Raw genomic sequence first — 23,520 nt, forward strand, 5'->3', positions numbered from 1 at the left:
CTCGAAAGAATTAAATTTGTTACAAATGATTTCTAAGACCAGATAGGGTCTTGTGATAATTATAGTGGGAAAGGGCTAATCCATGGGCAGAATTCTTAGCAAATAAGTTACCGTTTATCTTTATTATTGCCTTCCAGTCTGAGCTTCTCCTTCCCAATGTCATCGGTCATAGTGCTGAAGTCTTTATTCTTGTCGATCAATAGATTCTGTATGAATAAAATGTTTAAAATTATCCGTTGAAATGTAGCAGGCGAGCTCCTGCAATACGATTTAATCGATTCTCATTTTATCCTTGGACATGTGGGCCATTCCCCTTTTAGGCTCGGAGTGACATTTGGGATTTCCCCCCAACCCACCCAAGTGGGTTTATGCACCACAACGTTTGGCATTGTGCAAATAACATTTTTTAAAAGTGGTGTATTGATGCACACACAGCATTTTTTTTTGAAGATGAGTCACAGACAAGGTGGGCTCAGAAAACTTCTCAAGAGTGAGAAGTTCTAGAGGAATAGAATTCAAAAGCAGAGAAGTTATGTTAAACTTATACTGAACCCCGGTTAGACTACACTTAAGAGTACTGTGCAGAGTTCTGGTCTCCATATTACAAAAAGGATATAGACGCACTGGAGACAATGCAAACAAGATTTACAAGGATGACGCCAAAACTGAGAGGGTCAACTATCAGGAAAGACTGAATAGGTTGGGGCTCTTTTCTCGTGTGGAGCATAAACACCAGCATAGACCTACTGGGGCGGAATGGCCTATTTCTGCGCTGTAACATTCTATGAAATTCTATGTAAAGAAGGGTACTGATGTTTAGACAAAGGTCGGTTAATGTCAGGCTCACCTTAACACCAATGATATCGCCGTCTTTCAGATAATACGGTGCTTCCTGCAGGCTCTGCAGTTTCTTTTTCTTCTTCTTCTTTGAAACTTGGCTCTAAAGAAAAAAAGGTGAGAATTAGACTGTAAGAGAGGTTAAGGCATGAGATGCACAAGCTCTGGTGTAACAACCAGTGAGGTTTATGGTGACGAATTCTGTTGTATTTAAAAATAGTGAGGCTTGTGTGGCATATTCGTAGCCAGCAAACATTCGTCTTCATATCCTGTACACCCCCATGATAACTATTCCATTTGCATGGGAGATTTACAAGATTTATATAGTTACTGGGCATAACTGAAATATATACAATCAGTTGTTATAACCTTCTTCTGTAACTAAGTAAAACTCAAAGAAATGTTTAATACTGAACTGAGTGGGGCTATTGAGCAGCTAACAGCATCTCAAAGAAACAAATTATATAGTCATACACGATTGCTACTAAAAGGTTAATAAGTACTGAGGGAGTGCTACACTGTTGGAGGTGCAGTTTTCGGATGAGATAAACCAAGGCCCTTTCTGTCCTCTCAGATGGAGGTAAAAGATCTCACGGCATTATTTGAAGAGGTATTTATCCCTCAACCAACGGATTATCTGCTCATTGTCACATTGCTGTTTGTGAGACCTTGCTGTGCGGAAATTGGCTGCTGCATTTCCTACATGGCAACAGTGACTACACTTCAAAAGTACTTCATTGGCTGTAAAGCACTTTGGGATGTCCTGAGGTTGTGAAAGGTGCTATATAAATGCAAGTCTTTCCTTATTTTCTTTAACACCAAAGGCTTTCAATAAATCAGTAAAAAACAAAATTTGTTCACAGTATTTAAAAATGCAGCCCTTGATGCTATATATTCCTTCTCAAATAAGATACCCCCAAGAGGTACTTTGTCTATCACAGGGCACCAATCAACTGTCAGCCGCTTCATGCCAATGACATTAGAGAGTTCTCAATTACTCTCTGAAGCCAGGCACTGATTTTATAAAGCTGTAAAGTAACAGAGAATCAAGTTAACGGCATAACTATAGCAAAAACGAGGACTGAATAAAAGTTATAATGGACTCCAACTTAACTGTACCGTGAAATGGAGGAGAGCATTCCAATTCTCATCCTTCAGGTTGAGCTACCTATGCTCAATTTCCATGGTGAGGGATGGGAAGACCCATAATTAACTATGCCAGAGATTGGTTTTCCTAAAAAGAGTTAGGTGAAGGATATTTGTTGCATATCACTGGATTTGTAAATCCCACAGTAATGGGACAACTGCAGTTATGAGATTATCAAAAACAGTCAACGAGCCCAACTGCCTTCAGTAGCAGCCTGTTCATACCTCTCACCGACCACATCACTTGTATCATAATGCTGCTGTTTGATACTTATAGGGGTTGTTGTACCCAGCTGACAGAGAAACTAACTTCTGCGCCCCAGTCAAACACAGCTTGATTACTCACGTACTGCCTTCCCAACTACAATGAGAATACATCCTACTTAACAGAACCTTATATTTGTACAGCACCTTTTACACAACTAAACGTCCCGCTTTACAGAGACGGGAATGATGTTTACCGAGCAGGATATAGGGAAGAAAGAGGGGCAATGTCAAAGGTATGTTTCGTGGCTTTTGAAAGTGGGGTGAGGTAAAAAGGTAGACTGCAAGGGCTCGATGGTTGGCCTCTGACACTGATGGTACATTAGGGAGGGGAGATCCAAAATATACACAGGTCAGAGTTGGAACAGCACAGGGTGTATGCACTGGAAACATGGAACCAGGTGAAGTTGGTGAGGACACGGGTAATAGGTATGCGGGCAAGGTACAGCCCTGGAGTTCAGGATGAGTTGGAGTTTGCGTAGAGCGGAGCTGGGAAGTCTAGTAAGGAGGGTTGGAGAAATAGAGCCTTGAAATTATTAAAGGTATGAGGGTTTCAGCATCAGTGGGGGTTGAGGTAGGAGTGTAGATGGGCTACCTTCCATGATGCTTCTTTTATGGTCATGAATTAGATGTGGGGTTTGAAGCTCGGGTCAGGGTTTAACAGGACATTGAGGTTGACACACCTGCTGATTCAGTATGAGCAGAGCTGCCAGGGAAGGAGACAGAATTGACTTCTGAGGCAAAGTTTCTGGAAGGAGCCAAACAGGCCCCCTTCAATATTGAGCTGCTCTGATCGATGCAGGACTTGATATTCAAACTGCCTGTCTAATATCACGCTCAAGGATGGAGGCAGAGAGACAGTTAGATACTGTTGGTGTACATCTAGATATTAACCTCATGTTGAGGAACAATTTGCCAAGGGAATATGAATGGGCTTAGGATGAAGCCTTGGAGCATGCCAGAGGTTAGTGGAGGGTGTTGGAGACCCCATTTATACTCAATTTATAACTCAAGACACAAGTGGAACGTTACCCACTATTATACATTTCACAGGTATACACGGGTTATACAGTTCCAGGTGAAAGTAAATTATTTTATTGTACCGAGTTTGTGCTCTACATTCAGAAGAACCAACAAAAGCTTTAGTAAGAGTACTACTCCTTACCCAACTGGCCATAGGCATCCATTCAAACTGCTCGGGAAAGTATTTGGCAATTTCGATCTGATCCGGTGGCAGCAAGTAATGCTGTGAGATTCTCTGTCTAAGGGCCCGAGCTGTGTATTCCTTGGACGTGTCCCAAATAAACTCCTCTGCTGGATAGTAGGACCTTTCATCAGGCACTGCCATCTGCAGCCTCAGCAACAACTCAGTGGAGCTGAACAAAAGACAATTAACAAGTACATTTACAAAAAGTTATCGGATCGTCCACTGTTACTGCAAATGCCAGATATGCATTCTTGGGAAATGGGCATCGCTACCAAGGCCGGCATTTATTGCCCATTCTTAGTTGCCCTGAGAAGGTGGTGCTGAGCCTTCTTTTTGAACCGCTGCAGTCCGAACGATGAAGGTGCTCCCACAGTGGTGTTAGGTAGGGAGTTCCAGGATTTGATCCAGTGACGATGAAGGAATGGCGATATATGTCCAAGTCAGGATGATTTACTGACTGTCATTAATGGATCTAGAATTCTGAAACTAGGATTTGATTCACATTTCCAAGAACAATTTTCAGCAGTTCAAACTTGGATAGGAGAGTAGAAAATATTGGTAAAAACATAGGTAAGGCATGATGTAAAAGTACCAAGGGGAGTATAGCTAAAGATCGTGGCCTTCCCCTCCTCCAAACTTTCCCCTTTGTTCTACTAGTTGCAGCTGCAAGAACCGACAGAAGTGACTGTGTATGTTAACCCTGGGGTGTCCAAACTACAGCCTGTGGGCCGCAAGCAACCAACCCTCTGGCAATCCGACCCAAGGAGCCCAGGCAATTCAAATCATATTTACCCCTATTTCTTACTCACTGTTGAATTGTTTGAATTTTGTAGACCTAGAGATTTGGAAGGAACTCTTTCATAGTTCTGCTGGCTCATTGCTGGATAAATCCTAAATCAGATGATCAGGATTAGTTATTATCTGTAGGTTGCAATATATGTAAATTAATGGGGACATTGATTAAACTTTATACATGGCCTGTGAGGCTTCATATACACCTAAGCAGCCCATAAAAACAAAAAGCTTGGATTCAGAAATCAGAAACAAAATTTCAAAATTTGCAGAACTCACCAAATTGGGGGGGTGTAGTTAATACAAAGGAAGAATGTGTCAAAATGCAAGAGGACATTAATAAACTTGCAAAATGGGCATGTAATTGGCAAATGAATTCCTATACAGATAAGTGTGAGGTGGTGCATTTTGGTAGGATGAATAAAGAAGCCACATACTGCTTGGATAAATGGGATAGAGGAGCAAAAGGATCCAGGGGTACAGATACACAAATCACAAAGTAGCAACATAGGTTAATAAGGCCATAAAAAAGCCAAAATCAAGCATTAGGGTTAATTTCTAGACGACAGAATTGAAAAGCAAAGTAGTTATGTTAAACTTGTATAGAACCTCGGTTAGACCACACTTGGAGTACTGAGCACAGTTCTGACCTCCATATTATAAAAAGGATATAGAGGCACTGGAGAGGATGCGAAAAAAATTCACAAGGATGATACCAGAACTGAGAGGTTATACTGATCAGGAAAGGCTGATCAGGCTGTGGCTCTTTTCTCTAGAAAAAAGGCTGAGGGGTGACCTGATAGAGGTCTTTAAGATTTAGGGTTTGATAGGAAGACAAAGAAAATGATTCCACTTGTGGGGGAGTCCAAAACTAGAGGTCATAAATATAAGATAGTTGCTAATAAATCCAATAGGGAATTCAGGAGAAATGTCTTTACCCAAAGAGTGGTGAGAATGTGGAACTTGCTACCACAAGTAGTTGTTGAAGCAAATAGCATAGATGCAGTTAAGGGAAAGCGAGATAAGCAGATGAGGGAGAAAGGAATAGAAGGGTATTCAGGTAGGGTTAGATGAAGTAGGGAAGGAGGAGGCTCGTGTGGAGCATAAACACCGATCTAGACCAGTTGGGCTGAATGGCCTGTTCCTGCGCTGTATTTTCAATGTAACTCCTGCTTTAACCCATCCTCTATTTATTTCTGGGAACTCAGTAGCCAGTTAATAAAGTGAATTTTAAACCATTAAAAAGCAAAAAGCAGCAGCTGGTCTTTTGCCCTGAGTACAGAAACATACTTTGCAATGTGAAATCGGTCTCTGTTTTCTATGTGTACACAATATCAAAACACGGCAGAGGAGTTAATGCACCTCTGCAATGACACTTTAGCTGTATCAGCAGTGAAACAAATCCACTTCATGCACTCGACTGGGAAACAAACATGGCAATGAGCATACTTACACCAGATGTTCCTCTGCCTGCAGCAGTTGAATCCCAATCTCTGCACGACCCCCCAGCTTGAATTTGCTGTAGAGGCAAGAAGAGTAACACTCAGGATGGTAGACGTGTAGGCTTCTCAATTAAAAAAAACCAACAACTTCTTGATTTGATTGCATTCCTTACACAGAAAGGTATTTTGTGGGTGGTGGAGGAGGTGGTGCTGGGGGGAGGGAGGGGGGGTGAGGGTGTTTAGAATAACAGCAGGAGACAAGACATGGTGAGAGTTGTGTGGGGGGGAGGGGACACAAAGACATAGGATTTAAGAAGCAACGTAAGGTGGTTTTGGAAGTGTTCCAAAGCAGAAGTGTTAAGACTGAAAGATCAGCCTCAAATGCTGCAGCACAGGGTACAGGCTGGGATTGTGCCTGCAGAAGATCTGTCAGATAAGCTGAGGTGAGACTGTGAAGTTATCTGAAACAGACAGGGATCTTGAAGTCATTGCGTTGAGGGGCAGGGAGCCAGCAGAGGTGGGCAAAAACAAGGGTGAAAGACATGTAGGACTTTGTGCAAGAAAGCTCTGGATTAATTGCAGCAGGACCTGGACACTATCCAGGCATGGATTAACAACTAGCAGGTAACAGTCACACCACATCAGTGACAGGCAATGATCAACTCCAACAAGCAAAGGACCAATCACCTCCCCCTAATCTTCAATGGCATCACCATCACTTAGTCCCCTACCATCAATATCCTGGAGGTCACCAATGACCAGAAGCTTAATTGGACCAGCCATATCAACACTATGGCTACGAGCAGGGCTCAATTCCTGACCCTTCAGTGCCTCTCCACTATCTGTAAAGTTCAAGTCAGGAGTGTGATGGAATACTCATCATTTGCCTGTATATATCCAGCTGCAACAACAATCAAGAAACTCAACACCATCCAGAATGAAGCAGTCTGCTTCATTGGTACCACTGCCGTGGGCTCAATATCCACCCTCTAAGCCACAGGCGCCATATGGCTGCAGTATCCACTGTACCAACGCACCAAGCTTACATTGACAGCACCTCCCAGCCTGTGACCCCCACCACCAAGAAGGACGAGCAACAACGTCATGGGAACACCTCTAAGTTCTTCCCCCTCCTAAAGTCACAAACCATCCAGGCTTGGACATATATGCAGTTTCTTCATTGTTGCTGGATATATACCTTGGAAATCCCCGAGCGATCACCAGCTGGTGTCTACCCGAGCTGGTGTCTACCCGAGCGATCACCAGCTGGTGTCTACCCGAGCTGGTGTCTACCCGAGCGATCACCAGCTGGTGTCTACCCGAGCTGGTGTCTACCCGAGCGATCACCAGCTGGTGTCTACCCGAGCTGGTGTCTACCCGAGCGATCACCAGCTGGTGTCTACCCGAGCTGGTGTCTACCCGAGCGATCACCAGCTGGTGTCTACCCGAGCTGGTGTCTACCCGAGCGATCACCAGCTGGTGTCTACCCGAGCTGGTGTCTACCCGAGCGATCACCAGCTGGTGTCTACCCGAGCTGGTGTCTACCCGAGCGATCACCAGCTGGTGTCTACCCGAGCTGGTGTCTACCCGAGCTGGTGTCTACCCGAGCTGGTGTCTACCCGAGCTGGTGTCTACCCGAGCTGGTGTCTACCCGAGCTGGTGTCTACCCGAGCTGGTGTCTACCCGAGCTGGTGTCTACCCGAGCGATCACCAGCTGGTGTCTACCCGAGCGATCACCAGCTGGTGTCTACCCGAGCGATCACCAGCTGGTGTCTACCCGAGCTGGTGTCTACCCGAGCGATCACCAGCTGGTGTCTACCCGAGCTGGTGTCTACCCGAGCGATCACCAGCTGGTGTCTACCCGAGCTGGTGTCTACCCGAGCGATCACCAGCTGGTGTCTACCCGAGCTGGTGTCTACCCGAGCGATCACCAGCTGGTGTCTACCCGAGCTGGTGTCTACCCGAGCGATCACCAGCTGGTGTCTACCCGAGCTGGTGTCTACCCGAGCGATCACCAGCTGGTGTCTACCCGAGCTGGTGTCTACCCGAGCGATCACCAGCTGGTGTCTACCCGAGCTGGTGTCTACCCGAGCGATCACCAGCTGGTGTCGACCCGAGCGATCACCAGCTGGTGTCTACCCGAGCGATCACCAGCTGGTGTCTACCCGAGCTGGTGTCTACCCGAGCTGGTGTCTACCCGAGCTGGTGTCTACCCGAGCTGGTGTCTACCCGAGCTGGTGTCTACCCGAGCTGGTGTCTACCCGAGCTGGTGTCTACCCGAGCTGGTGTCTACCCGAGCTGGTGTCTACCCGAGCGATCACCAGCTGGTGTCTACCCGAGCGATCACCAGCTGGTGTCTACCCGAGCGATCACCAGCTGGTGTCTACCCGAGCGATCACCAGCTAGTTTTTACCCGAGCTGCTATCTACCCGAGTGATCACCAGCTAGTATTTACCCGAGTGATCACCAGCTAGTATTTACCTGAGCTGCTTTTTAATCGAGTGATCGCCAGTTGGTATTTTACCCAAGCTGGTATTTTACCTGAGCTGCTGCTGCTGGTTCCGTAGGATCTTGACAGGACATTTATTCTCCAACAGCCAGACTCTGAGAAACTCTACCGAAGGAAGAGAGAGACCCTGCAGCACAGGCAAGGTCAAAACCTGCAAAAGGAAATCCGTAAGCTAAAAAAAATTCCCATAACTGTATAACTTAGAGCTTGCACCACAATTCACCCATTTCTCTCTCAGACAGAGACACGCACGCACACGTATATATATATATATATATATACACACATATACACACAAACACTCACTATCGTGATTCACCACCTACGTGTGCATCTCCCACACATACATATGCAGAGAAGTGCGAGGTGATACATTTTGGCAGAAGAATGCGGAGAGGCAAAATAAACGAAATGGTACAATTCTAAAGGGAGTGCAGGAACAGAGAGACCCGGGGGTATATGTGCACAAATCGTTGAAGGTGGCAGGACAGGTTGAGAAAGTGGTTAAAAAAGCATAAGGGATCCTGAGCTTTGTAAAGAGAGGTATAGAGTACAAAAGCAAGGAGGTTATGTTGAACCTTTATAAAACACTGGTACGGCCACAGCTGGAGTACTGTCTCCAATTCTGGGCATCGCACTTCAGGAAGGACGTGAAGGCCTTAGAGAGGGTGCAGAAAAGATTTAATAGAATGGTTCCAGGGATGAAGGACTTCAGTTACATAGATAGACTGGAGAAGCTGAGGTTGTTCTCCCTAGAGCAGAGAAGGTTAAGAGGAGATTTGATAAAAGCGTTCAAAATCATGAAGGGTTTAGATAAAGTAAATAAAGAGAAACAGTTGCCATTGGCGGGAGGGTCGAGAACTAGAGGACACAGATTTAAGGTGACTGGCAAAAGAACCAAAGGCGACATAAGGGAAAGCTTTTTTACGCAGTGAGTAGTTATGATCTAGAATGCACTGCCTGAAAGGGTGGTGAAAGCAGATTCAATCGTGGCTTTGAAAAAGGAATTGGATAAATACCTGAAGGGAAAAAAATTGCAGGGCTACGGGCTAAGAGCGGGGAAATGGGACTAACTGGATTGCTCTTACTAAGAATCAGCATGGACTCAATGGGCTGAATGACCTCCTGTGCTGTAACGATTCTATGACATACACTCATTCATTCTGCTTCACGCATGCAAGCCTGCACCCATTACCTTCTGTAATTTCGTGGATGAGGTGCAGCAGTATAGACTTCTGAAAATTTGGTTCAAGAATGTATATAAGCTTTGATCTCAGAGGCAACCTTCATCTTCTTTCTCCGTAACGGTGAGATTTTCATTTACTATAACCTCATCGAGATTTTGGCACCCACAATCCAGAACAGTACCGGTTCCCAGCGACAGAGAAAGCGAGAGGCTATAGTCGATAAGGATTATGGTTTTAAATGAGGGCTTTCATTGGCACTGTGAATGTTGAGGTAGCCCTGCCTGCACCACAGTTCATTTAGAAAGAAGACAAATGCTGAGAATTACTGGCACCGTGTACATGCACGATGAAATTTGCAGCAGAGTGCAATTTTGGCTGGACAGTGAAGTCATTTTCTCTATTAAAGGATATGGGGCTGTGGGAGTTAGGGCTGGGAGGAGTTTTTCTATGTTGAAATACTTTTAAATTTTTGAGTCAAGCTGAGAGACGCCAGTGGTGCAGGAACTGAGTGAGGGAGTAACATGAAGAATTAGCAGTAAATTTGGTTTGTCCGGAAGTTGTGTGCTGAGTATGGTTTAGTTACCCTTATAACCAGTGAGAGTGAATAAAAGCTCAAAAGAATGGCAACACATCTCGTGCATTCAATAGACTATAATATGTATGACCTTCATGATGTAGTATTTCTATATACCCCACAAGTGCAAGCTCATTGCAACTCTCAGGTAATTGGCAACATTATGAGATACAAGGGGAGGAGCGAGTGTTACGGATGACCATACCAGAGAAAGATTGAAAGGTACAGGGTGACAAATAATGGAGGGGAGCAGTGTAGAATGTGGTCACAAGAAAGATGAGGAGCTTCAACTACCACTTCACCAGATAGATATGCGCTCTTGACAATGCCATGTCTGGGAAACAGGGAGTTGAGGAGAACACTATGAAATTTCCGAGCATCAAGAAAATTCCAGTAACGACCAGAGGGAAAAGGTGACAGTGGAAGAGCAGTAAAGTACGGTAATAGGTGATGCCATTCTTAGATATGTAGACAGGAAGATATGCACATATGGCTGAGAGTGTTTCCAGGGATGCTGCCTCCTGAGTGGGAGGGTGATGGATCTCAACTCGGGTGGACGATCTGTTAATAGGGTGCAGGGGGAAACCTGCTATTATGATCCACAATTTATTTTTATTCATTCTCGGGATGTGGGTGTTGCTGGCAAGGCCGGCTTTTATTGCCCATTCCTGGTTGCCCTTGAGAAGGTGGTGATGGGCTGCCTTCTTGAACCGCTGCAGTCCATGTGGTGAAGGTGCTCCCACAGTGCTGTTAGGGAGGGAGTTCCAGGATTTTGACCCAGTGACGATGAAGGAACGATGATATATGTCCAAGTCGGGATGGTGTGTGACTTGGAGGTGATGGTGTGCCCTGGAGGTGATGGTGTGCCCATGCACCTGCAGCCTTTGTCCTTTTAGGTGGTGGAGGTGGCGGGTTTGGGAGGTGCTGTCGAAGAAGCCGTGGCGAGTTGCTGCAGTGCATCCTACAGGTGGTACACACTGCAGCCAAGGTGCGCCTTTAGAGGAGGAAGTGGATGTTTAAGGTGGTGGATGGGCTTCTGATCAAGCGGACTGCTTTGACATAGGTCAGTGCTGATTGTCAGCTCAAAATGATCATAGTTGGGATGCATGTGGAGGGCTGAAACCCTGATCACGGCTCTTCAGTGTGGGAGATGGTGTACTTGAGCATAGAGTAATACATCGTCTGGGAATTACATGTATATGGAAATACCTTGTTCCTTGGTGCATGGGAACATCATCACCTCCAAGTCACACACCATCCTGACTTGGACATATGTCATCGTTCCTTCATCGTCACTGGGTCAAAATCCTGAAACTCCCTACCTAACAGCACAGTGGGAGTACTTTCACCACATGGACTGCAGTGGTTCAAGAGCAACAAGGGATGGGCAATAAATGGCGGCCTTGCTAGCGACGCCCATATTCCAAGAATGAATTTTAAAAAACATACATGGATCTCTGCCGAATGAATGGAGCATCAGCTGAAAGGAACCCAGAGCTCTACAAGCTGAACAGAGAACAGAGCTTTCTGAACAGCGTACAGGAAATTCAAAAGAAAAGAAATTAGTGAGTTAACGTACCTGAGTTTTTAAATCCTCAAGACTAGCTTCCCCAGATATCTCAATAATGCCCAAGTACTCCAGCTCAGTGTCCATACATGAGGAATCTGCAACAATGTAAGAGACACATGGATATTTCAGAATTACCTGCAAAAATACTGGTCACTGTCCCAAGTGCTATTATACCGGAGAATCTCAAACAGGTCAGCAGCATATGGATGGAGATACACACAACCATGGCTCAAGGAATCAACCAGACTGTGAATTAACACAGAGCACAGCCAAGCAATTCAACTGGGATCGGTGCAACACTTTATTGAACACCTTGATATTATTCCACTAAACTTTAAACTGTAACTAAGGTTAGATTCTCTCACCTCCCAGAAAACATGATAAATTAACCTTTAGTGGAATGGATGAGGATGGCCTTCTCAATCCTCTGCAAGATCAGAGGCACGTGGGCAAGGCTGTCAGTCCTGCATAACTTGAGGACTTGGAGCAGCGCCAGAGCTGGCAGTGCAGTACTTGAGACAACCAATGTTTATGCAAGAATCAAAGAATCATTGCAGCTGCAGCTCAATATTCTGGATGGATCCAAATTGTCCAGTTGGCAAAGCCTCAATACAGTGTTTCTCCTGTCTATTAAACTGGCACCTGTACAGTGTTGTCACGTGGAGATGTGTTTATTTATTTGTGCTGCTACGTACCAGAAACAGTAGTTACTGAACCAGGCTGGTTTGAGAATTTAGGTATGGGAAATCTGATTTAACCCACCATAATTTGTTTTTCTCCAAACCTTTCTGAACCCCCAGCACCCATAAGGACTACAATTGTGTGGCAATTGTCTTTTGTGCAGCTAACTCTTGCTACAGCTGGTCATGGTACTAAATAGCCAAAAATAAAAGATTAAGTCATATAAGGCACAATGATTTACCAAAGCATTGTAGCATACATCAATAGGATATTGAGTAATACAGCAATTCCCCAGTTGGCATGGTCTTGATCACAGCCAGGCCTTTGGTGGGGGTGGGAAGTGAGAGGGTAAATACCCTTCAGACTGCTTTTGTAGCTGTGCGTTTTTTTAAAAAAAACACCTGGCTGGGACCAGATTAGCAACTAGATAATACAAGTGTCAGATTAAACCAAACATTTGCCCCTGATGAGAATGGCTACCAGAGATAGATGACTGTTCCATTTGGTTGAGTGGGGGATGGGGAGAGAGTTTTTGATAACTAATTAAAGGGCTTAAAAGAGGGTAGAGCACTTTGTAAATCTCAGCCCCCTACATTGGGGAGAGGCCAGTGCAAAGCTTGTCCACTGAGACTGCCAACCAGCTAATAGTTTGTTGCAGATCGCTGAGGGCAGAAACTTAGGAGTTGGCACGTTACGCCCTCCCCCTTCTCCGCCATATGCAAAGAAATTCAGGAAAAAGGAATGGGAAATAAATAAATGTAAATCAGAAAGAATGGTTTCGTCATGCATCAGACATGCCGCACAGGATATTTTCAAGTGGTTGCCATTGTTCAGCAACAGAAGTGAAGCCACCTGTCATAGCTACCAGTGAGATCAAAACTGTTCTCAACAGTGAAGCGTCAAATTTTTTGGGACACTCCATTTCAAGGAAAGGGAATAAAGGAACAGGTGTAGGCCATTCATCCCACGGAGCCTGTTTCGCCAGCTTCTGAAAATAATCAAGTGAAGAGATGTAATTACCTTAGTCAGTTTCAACAAAGTTTTCCATTAGCTAATCACTGAGGGGCATTAACAATAGTCATGGGACAAATCCATATCCCAAAACATTTCACACGCCCAGCTGAAGCAGCTCCAACAGGGATCAAAAAGATGTGATTTTTTTTGTGACTATAGATTCAAAGAAATGACCCAATCCAATACTGTTTACATCTTTAGGTTCATAATTATTCTGAAGCGCTCTAGAAATTCTAGTCATAGCAAGAATGTTCCAGAACTACATTACATCCTAACTTGTATCAATCACTAAACTCCACAGTTTCCTCAGCTTTGCTGACCTACCTCTAGCAGTAGACAAGATATTTAAAGCACAGAGCCTATTTGCAATGTTTTTCTGCTCCTCTTGAAAGTGCCTTCTGTTTTCCGAGTTCAGTGCAGGCTGGTAGAGCCAGACGGGTAACATCAGGAATCCCTGTGAGAGATACACCAAGAAACTGAAAAAGCTCAAAGGACACAAAAGAGTCTTTAATGTTTAATCTGGCTCTGGGAGGGAAAGCAGCCTACTCTCCCTATAGGCACTGAGCATGCATCAGCATGCTTGCATGATGCTGAAATGGCTCAATGCGTTTACTAGGTTGCCCAGGGAGCTTCGAGGATTAGCAGCAGATCAGAAGACCATGAAAAACTAGATCTCCACTTCTTCACAATATACACAGAAAAGTTAGGCTTATTTTTGGTAGTGCCATCAACTGAGTGGGACTTGTGCATTGGGAGTCAAAGGGACTACTGTAATGTAAAAGCACCTAGAGAGGGCCACTGTGAGTTAGGTAAGGAGAAAGGGACAGGAAATGGAAACAAGACAGTAATGGAAATGAAATGCAATAGGACAAAAAGATGATCAACAAGCAAGGAAAGAAGAAAGAACTTTCACATATAGTGCTTTTCACATCCTTAGGACGTCCCATAGTGCTTTAAAGCCAATGAAGTAGTTAAGTAATTTTGAATTATAGTCACTGTTGTAATGTAGGAAAACACGGCAAGGTCCCACGAACAGCAATGACATATGTGTTGGTTCAAAAATCATTGAAACAATTAGACTATTTAGTGACATTGTATCTAAAAAATGTGAGGAAATTTAAGATTTGACTATCATTTTCTTCTACAAAAAGGCTAAAGGAGTAGAATTTGTGGAGTGTTCTTCCAACTGGGATTAACAACTAGGATGAGAGTTTTACCTTTGGTGGAAGTCGTCCCTCCATGATGACCAGCATCTCTCCATTGGTTATCTTCATGTCTGCCAATGTGGCTTCCTGCAAACACCAAAAACAGTGCTGAACAAACTTCAGCTTCCCTCCTTTACCTGGCAATTTTCTCTAAACCCCTTCTCCTGAAAGTATTGACTCTTGCTTGGCAGTGGGTTCAATGGGTGGCAGTTGCCATCCGGTATTTTACTCAGCAACCATTCATTATGTGTGAATCTAGAAAATAATTCAAGCTATTTCACTGCAGGGGGTATCATACTCAAGGTTGATCCTGTCCTCCTCACCTAAGCACTTTCCAGCAGAAGTTACCGGATAGTAATCATGGAACTCAGGGTTCCTCTCCTTAGATCATGAGCACGGAGAACAAATTTTGCACCCCTACTGCCATCCCAGCTGAAATCAACCAATTCAGCAAAGAAACTTGGAATCTGTGGCTTGCACTGCCTTTATCTTTCACATAGGAACAAGCCCCTCAAGCCAGTTCCACCATTCAATTAGATCATGGCTGATCTGTATCTTAACTCCATTTACCTGGAGTTAAGATACAGAAGGGTATAATCCTTAATACACTTACCTAACAAAAATCTATCAATCTCAGTCTTGAAATTTTCAAATTAATCTAGCCTCAACAGCTTTATGGGGAAGCTAGATAAACACATGAGGGAGAAAGGAATAGAAGAAGGTTATGCTGGAAAAGCTCAGCAAGTCAGGCAGCATCTATGGAGAAAGAAACAGAGTTAATGTTTCAGGTCAAAGACCTTTCGTCAGAACTGGAAAATGTTAAAGAGTTAAAGTTTTTAAGCAAATACAGAGTCATGGAAAAAAAGTGGGAGGGGGAGGGGAGGAAAGAACAAAAAGGAAGGTCTGTGATAGGGTAGAGGGCAAGAGAGATTAAATGACAAAAGGGATGATGGTGCAAGGCAAGGATGGTGGTAATGGAACAAGTTAAGAAACAAAATCGGTCTAGAGGAGCTGTAAATGGCAACAGCAGAACCATTATCAGCAGCTGCAGTCCAACAATAAATAAATAAAATGGGAGCAGTGGTTATGATCTGAAGTTATTGAAATCAACGTTGAGTCCGGAAAGTTGTAAAGTGCCTAAATGAAAGATGAGGTGCTGTTCCTTCAGCTTACGTTGAGCTTCATTGGAACAGTGTAAGAGGCCAAGGACAGAGAGGTCAGAGTGGGAGTGGTGTAGAAAGACACAATTGTGTAATTACGTTTAAGCCTTGGTATGTTGATAATTAAGTTGGCTGTCCAGGTGCTTGGTACTGTCTACCCCCCCCCCCTAGCAGATAAGGGTATTGCTGACTATAAAATATAATGAGAATACAGTTTCTTGAGAGGCCATGTGGCCTTGAGACTGACTTCAGCCCTACTGATAAGCCAGCTTTAGAATTTAAGGAGGGTAGTGTTCTCAGGCCTACGAGGCTTACATGCCAAAACAGGAATGAGCTATGGATGTCCAGAGGAGGCAGGCTCACTACTTGATTGACCAACTACCTGAACCAATAAAGAATGTACATGTACGCCCATATTCTATGACAGGTGGCATTGCTAATTAAACTGTATAAATGTGAACTGTGTCCTTTGTTCAGTGAAAAAGTTATTCTGACCGTTGTTCAGAATACAGCTTCCCTTGTATACAAGTCAATTAAAGTAAAAGTTTTCCCTTTGTGATACTGGTCTGAGTGTGTTAGTGCATTGGTATAGTGTTAAGTTTTCGACAGTGGGACAGAAATTAAAATGGCAAGCGACCGGCAGGTCAGGGTCATGCTTGCTGACTGAGCAAAGGTGTTCAGCAAAGCGATCACCCAATCTGCGTTTGATCTCCCCAATGTAGAGGAGATCGCATTGTGAGCAGCGAATACAGTATACTAAATTGAAAGAAGTACAAGTAAACCTCTATTTCATCTGGAAGGAGTGTTTGGGGCCCTGAATGGTGGGAAGGAGGTGAAGGAGCAGTGTTGCATCTCCTGCACTCGCACGGGAAGGTGCCATGGAGAGGACAGCGGGTATTTGGGGTGATGGAAGAGTGGACCAGGGTGTGGCGGAGGGAGCAGTCCCTTCGGAATGCTCAGAGGGGAGGGGAAGATGTGTTTGATGGTGGGATTGCGCTGGAGGTGGTAGAAATGGCGGAGGATGATACGTTGAATGTGGAGGCTGGTGGGCTGGAAGGTGAGGACAAGGGGGACCCCATCATGGTTCTGGAAGGGAAGAGAAGGGGTGAGGGCAAAAGTGTGGTAATAGGACGGACATGGTCGAGGGCCCTATCAACTACAGTGAAGGGAATCCTCGGTTGAGGAAAAAGGTAGACATATCGGAAGCACTGGTGTGGAAGGTGGCATTGACGGAACAGATGTGATGGAGACGGAGAAACGGGAGAAGGGAAGAGAGTCCTTACAGGAAGAGAGTTGGGAGGAAGTGTAATTAAGGGAGCTGTGGGAGTTGGTGGACTTATAATAGATATTGGTTGACAGCCCATCCCCAGAAATGGAGATAGAGAAGTCGAGGAAGGGAAGGGAAGAGTCGGCGATGGACCATGTGAAGGGCAGAGAGGGGTGGAAGTTAGAAGCAAAGTTGATGAAATTTTCCAGTTCAGGGTGACAGCAGGAAACGGCATTGATTAAGTCATTAATGTACAGGAAAAAGAGGTGAGGGAGGGGACCCGGGTAGGATTGGAACAAGGAATGTTCCACGTATCCCTCAAAAAAGGCAGGCATAGCTGGGACCCATACAGGTTCCCATAGCAACACCTTTTATTTGGAGGCAGTGAGTGGAATTGAAGGAGAAGTTGTTTAACGTAAGAACAAGTTCAGGCAGGCGGAGGAGCGTGATGGCGGATGGGTACTGGTTGGGCCTCCCTTCAAGGAAGAAGCGGAGGGCCCGCAGGCCTGGTAAAGCAACTGGTCATCCATGGTGAAAAGGAGGCGGTTAGGGCGGGGGAACTGGAAACCGTTAGGGGGCAGAGGGTGTCAGAAGAGTCGCGGATGTAGGTCGAAAAAGATTGGACAAGGGGAGAAAAAGAGTTGAGATAGGAGGAAATAAGTTCCGTGAGGCAAGAACATGCTGAAACGATGGGTCTCCCTGGGCAGTCCTGTTTGTAGATCTTGGGAAGGAGGTAGAAGCGGGCTATGTGGGGTTGAAGGCTGTGAGGGAAGTTCTCCAGAGGTCAGTGATGGTCTGGGAAACTTCATTTCAGATTTCCAGCATCCGCAGTATTTTGCTTTTGAGAAGGTTGTGCTGATAGGGTTAGATGAAGAGGGGTGGAAGGAGGCTTGTCTGGAGCATGAACACTGGCATAGACCAGTTGGGCCAAATGGCCTGTTTCTGTGCTGTACATACGTTCTATGTAATTCCATGTAAGTAATTCAACAGCTTTTTGGGGAAGGGAGTTCCAGATTTCCACTACCCTGAGCCATCTGCCGAGCTCTGTACTGACTTTCTATTGCAATGACAATTTCAGTAGGTTTGTTACCCAACATCAAATGGAACAAAGATGATAGAATCCTGTGTTCACAATACTTTTGATGACAACAGATTTCTAGCTGAATGAAAAGGTTGTCTTGTTCGAGGGTTCACGTGATTCTCTCCTCCTCCATCCCCAAATAACTGCACAGTTTTGGACAGCTTAAAGAGGAAGGACTTTCATTGTAAAGTACTTAACGCCCCCTCCTACCAAACATATGTTTATTTATTAAAAGGAAAGTTTTTGTGAACTGCTATATAATGCTAAATGTTATAGAAATCATCCATAGGCTGGCAATGCATGTTGAGCTCCTATACCCTAAAATCATTAACATCTTATGTGAAATTATACTGAAACTCTCCATATCAAACACAAATAGATCGACGATGCCCATATAAATTCTTTTTTCCAATGCCATCCCTGGGCTAGAGAGGATGTGGGCAACCTGCACCCAGACATCTACTGATGCAGTTCTGAAACTAGCCACTAGATGGCACACAATAGCCATGGGATGATTGACCTTCCATGTGAGGAAGCAACCAACCTCTGCTCATAGCTTCCCCAGAGCAACGTAGCGAAGTGTGAAGGGAGGGGCCTATAGAGGTAACCCCAGGTCCCAGAATGTGGCTCTGTATGATGGTGCCCAAAAGGCAGGTATATTATAAAATATGCCTCTATAGTTACCTCTGTGTGAGTTTAAATTATAACTCATGATTCAAAAGGACATTCATAAGATATCTGACCATGAAACCTAACAAGTTACTGCAAAGTAATAAATACTCTGTAACCTTAGCTGCACTACTTGGTGTCATTCCAATTGCTTGGTGGGGTGAAGATGGCACCATTACCACCACTATCATTGGTATCACAATGGTATCATGTAGCAAACAAGTTAGTGTTGTTTATTATACCTGTGGCAGAGCTCAATTTTCATCTCATCAACTTACTTCATCTTTCAAAACCTCTCCAGCATCATAGCACCAGTCAGTTTTCCTTAAGTGCCAAAACTCTCCTGTAGATAAAAAGCAAGAGTTTAACAGCACACATAGAGCCAGCCATGTAAATCCTTAATAGCACCCCGGCAACAACTCTAGAAGCATTAAGCTTTCACTAAATGTGGGTTTGCTGAGATCTCCTTAGAACATTACACTCTCATTGCTGCGAGTTTGTTATGTGACTAATATACTAATATATTAATTTTGCTGAAATCTTTATTGAATGACATCAGCAGACAGAGTAATTGCAAGTCAGAAAATTGCTGGATGCCTTCCAAGTTGCAAACCGGGAAACAGTATTGATTCAGTCTTCAAAACATTTATTAACTTATCTTCCTACTGCTGAATGCTTAATAATATCGATAGTGGTGTTAGTTCCCAGTAATCAACTGCAAATTAAATTCTGGTAATCTTGCGATAATTATACTACAAATTTAATCTTTCTCCTATGAGGAGAGATTGAGTAGAATGAGCCTATATTCTCTAGAGATTAGAAGAATGAGTGTTGATCTCATTGAAACGTATAAAATTCTTAGGGGGCTTGACAGGGTAGATGCTGAGAGGCTGTTTTCCCTGGTGGGAGAGTCTAGAACTAAGGGTCATGGAATCAAGATAGGAGGTGACATTTAGGACTGAGATGAGGAAAAATTTTTTAGGTCAGAGGGTTGTGAATCTTTGGCATTCTCTACCCGAGAGCTGTAGATGCTCAGTCGTTGAGTATATTCAAAACTGAGATCAATAGATTTTTGGACTCTAAGGGAATCAAGGGATATGGGGATAGGGCAGGTAAGTGGAGTTGAGGTAGAAGATCAGCCACGATCTTATTGAATGGCAGAGCAGGCTCGAGGGGCTGTATGGCCCACTCCTGCTCCTATTTCTTATCTTATGTTTCTTATGAAAGTCACCATGTATCAGCTGAATGGAACAGTCTGATGAACAATGACACAGCCAGGCCACTTGCCTCCAGAATACCTGCATTCCAGGTGACAACAGGACAGAGCTTTTCACTTTCACAATGTCTCACGCACACATTTATACTGATATATACTAGATTACTAATTTCGCCATGCGACTGAAATCCTGGGAATGACAACAGTCTTCAAAATAGTCAAGCAAGGTGCAGAATGGGTAATGGAGGATGAGAAATTTTGAACTAATGTGTTAGGACATTTGATTACATCCCTAAATGTTGGTTCCCAAAGGCACCATTTGAGTAAAACAGGGTCAGAAGTCTCTACTATTACTAATATAAATCTAAGATTTCATATCTTATTTTAAGCAGAACTTCTAGGAAAATATACCTGCCCCTCACAGTCCTATAGAATCATACAGCACAGTAGGAGGCCATTTGGCCCATCGTTCCTGTGCGGGCTTTTTGAAAGAGCTATCCAATTAGTCCCACTCCCCTGATCTTCCCCATATCCCTGCAAATGTTTCCTCCTTCCCATTTTAACGGTCCTTTCCCCTGTATAATTTAAAATTCCAAATATTATAAATAAATTGAGATAGAGCTATTTAAGTAGTGAAGTTACATGCTAAAGAGGACATTGGCATTCTAATATACCTGTCAATCCAGCTTTCTCCAACATCAGCTTCAAGCACTGGAACAAAAGAGATAGCAAAGTCCACTTGAGTGAAAAGGCATTCGATACAAGAACAACTTAACTTGTACTGATATAGCACTTTTAACATATAAAAATGTTCCAAGGCACTTCAAAGAAGTGTAGTAAAAAAAAACAGATTACCAGCCAAAGGTGATATTAAGAAGAATAACCAAAAGCTTGGTCAAAGACATGGGTTATAAGGAAGGTCTTAAATGCTGAGAGGCAGAGAGGTATATGGAGGGAATTCCAGGATTTGGGGCCTAGGCAGCTGTAGGCACAGTCGTCAATGGTGGGGCAAAGGGAGGGGGAATGCATAAGAGGCCAGTGTCAGAGGAACAGAGAGTTTGGGGGGAAGGGTTGTAGGGCTAGAGGAGTTGGAGATTACTGAAACAGCAAGAGGAGGGGGCGATATGAAGGGATTTAAAGGATGAAGATTTTAAATTTGAGGCATTGGGGGATCAGGAGCCAATGTCGGGCAGCAAGGACAGGGGTAATGGGATGGGTTGGGCTTGGTGCAGCATAGTTTTGGATTTTTTTTGAAATTTATGTAGAGTGGAGGATGGGACGATCTTAAGTCAACATGCCTCCTATCCCAATTAACACAAATACAGTACAAGCTGCTTTGCAGATCGCCATCAGAAGCTCTCATGTTGAAACACACTAATCAAAGCAATTCCACAAAGTTAAGGAGCTGTTTTTTTAATCCAGGAAAACATTTTGTGTCGGTTAGTAGTCCAGTTCTCACGTGCATTTTAATTATTGAGAGGAATGCAGCGACTTAGCAAACTGCTTCATTCACCGCGGGAACCAGCCCACACTCATGAATGAAAATCACCTCCTGCCATTGGCTGCAAGGGTCCTGCATGAAATGAGTTGGGCATTCTCAATCCACTGCTGACTGGGCATGGGCCTCAGTATGAAACTGCTCCTAACCTGTGACTAATTGGTAATCTTCCCCAGAAATGGAAACCATCACACTAGTGCCTTCCGAGCTTGGGCAGAGTAGAGAGACCTTTACTCTTTATATAACCTGTGCTATACCTGACATCCTTGAAGAGTGCAATAAGAAAAAGTATAAAGTACAAGTACAAAATCTAGAGCTAATTTAAGAATTATAAACATCACTACAGAATATAAGGAACAAACTATGTACAAAAATTGTGTAGGTATAGAGTATGGGGAGTTCATCAAAGTAATGAGATCCAAGCAATCACAGTGAAAAAATATTTCATTTAAATTCCATTTTAAATACAAATACTTGAAAATACCAAAGCATCCTGCAAAATGACAGGAACAAATCAGAAATAATCCCCTCACGATCCACCTTCAAACCCACTACCCACAATCTCCAGTGTCAAAAATCTGCGTTGAATGTATAATCACTGCACTCAACTGCTATGTTGCCCCTCAGTGAGGAAATGGAAAGCTCATTCAAAGCCCCCACGCCCCCACCAAAAAAAACTCACCCACTGCCTAAAGGGAACACTACATAGGCTCTGGTATGGTGCCACATTTTTAAACCCAACCAGGCAAAATACTTGCTACACTATTGTTTGTGTGTCTGAAGTCTATTTATTCTTCAATTGTGGAATCACACTGGAATCTGTTCAATATCCTCTACATGACCTTTCATAAAATACTTGTACACATAGGAACAGGAGTAGGCCATTCAGCCCCTCTAGCCTCAATTAGATCATTGCTGATCTGTATCTTAACTCCATTTACCCACCTTGGGTCCATATTCCTTAATACCCTTACCTAACAAAAATCTATCAATCTCAGTTTTGAAATTTTCAACTGACCCCCAGCCTCAACAGCTTTTTAAAAAAGGGGAGGGGGGAGGAGGAGGAAAGAGAGAGAATTCCTGATTTCCACTACCCTTTGCGTGAAGAAGTGCTTCCTGACATCACCCTTGAACGGCCTAGCTCTAATTTTAAGGTTATGCCTCCTTTGTTCTGAACTCCCCCACCAGAGGAAATAGTTTCTCTCTATCTACCCTATCATATCCTATGATCATCTTAAACACCTCAATATTCATTACAAGATTTTATTTATTATTGGTAAGCTTCAATAAAGTAAATTGCTTTCCTCATGCAAAAGAGGCATTGAATATACATGCACACATACACAATGCAGAATATAGAGTTTAATCTTTGTGCAGGATCTATCATACACAGAACAGTGTGATTGTAGTGATGTAAAATTCACACACAAGAACGTTGCAATAAAAGTTACAGAAATATCTCTTGTGGTGTACATCCGCCTATAAATTTACCTCTCGGACAGAGATGTTCTGTTCTACCACAATTTCCATTTCAGGACTTAAGTGAAGACTGTCCCCAACAGCAAAATACAAGAATAGCTAAAGGAAAAAGAAATCAATTAAAATGATTGAAATGAAGTATCTTTGCATCAATTGTCAAGAGTCCGAGAAAATTCTGGAAACTCCGATACAAGTAAATCTTGCACATGACACTTGTGTGCCACAAACTGCTTGAAGTTGTCTCCTCACCAGCTATTTCTCCAACGATGAGGAAAAGAAAAATTAACGGCATTTTGAACCATTCTTGCATTAATCTGGGTGCAAGGTACAAGCTACCAGTCTATCTAATTGGCCCAGGGAATAGTGTGTTATGTAGGGAGAAATTCCATGAAGATAATTTAAAAAGTCCAATCCAGTATGAATAAAATGCATACGACAAACAAAAAAGAGGCTTAGACTGAGTCAATATAGTTAGAGATCAAAGATAAAAAAGGGATTGTTACATTAGTGGGGTTACAATATAAATTCCCTAACTGTGGGAGGGAAATAGAAGAGGTAATCTGCAGACAGATCAGTAGGAATAATACATTTTTTGTTCTAGGAGACTTTATTTACCCATTGATTGGGACAGGGAGGGAGTAAATGGAGAAAGGGGAATTGAATTCCTAAAATGTGTACAGGACTACTTTCTCAAGCAGTATGTGCATGTGCCTACAGGGGAA

The 23,520-nt window shown here is 43.7% G+C and overlaps 1 protein-coding gene across 4 annotated transcripts in view; it reads right to left on the reverse strand.

The window, feature by feature from the left end:
• usp40 (ubiquitin specific peptidase 40) overlaps positions 1-23,520 on the reverse strand; it is a 116,509-nt gene that overhangs the window by 5,508 nt on the left and 87,481 nt on the right. For all 4 annotated transcript variants that reach the window (XM_067988074.1, XM_067988073.1, XM_067988072.1 and 1 more), the window contains 11 exons: positions 22,811-22,897; positions 20,496-20,532; positions 18,884-18,948; positions 14,441-14,515; positions 13,548-13,677; positions 11,538-11,623; positions 8,230-8,348; positions 5,700-5,765; positions 3,413-3,623; positions 848-940; positions 112-206 (listed from right to left, as the gene is read on the reverse strand). In XM_067988074.1, the coding sequence (XP_067844175.1) occupies positions 112-206; positions 848-940; positions 3,413-3,623; positions 5,700-5,765; positions 8,230-8,348; positions 11,538-11,623; positions 13,548-13,677; positions 14,441-14,515; positions 18,884-18,948; positions 20,496-20,532; positions 22,811-22,897 (1,064 nt within the window). The remainder of the gene's footprint in view (positions 1-111; positions 207-847; positions 941-3,412; positions 3,624-5,699; positions 5,766-8,229; positions 8,349-11,537; positions 11,624-13,547; positions 13,678-14,440; positions 14,516-18,883; positions 18,949-20,495; positions 20,533-22,810; positions 22,898-23,520) is intronic.

This window comes from Heptranchias perlo, chromosome 7 (genome assembly GCF_035084215.1).
Source record: "Heptranchias perlo isolate sHepPer1 chromosome 7, sHepPer1.hap1, whole genome shotgun sequence".
Classification (NCBI taxonomy): Eukaryota; Metazoa; Chordata; class Chondrichthyes; order Hexanchiformes; family Hexanchidae; genus Heptranchias; species Heptranchias perlo.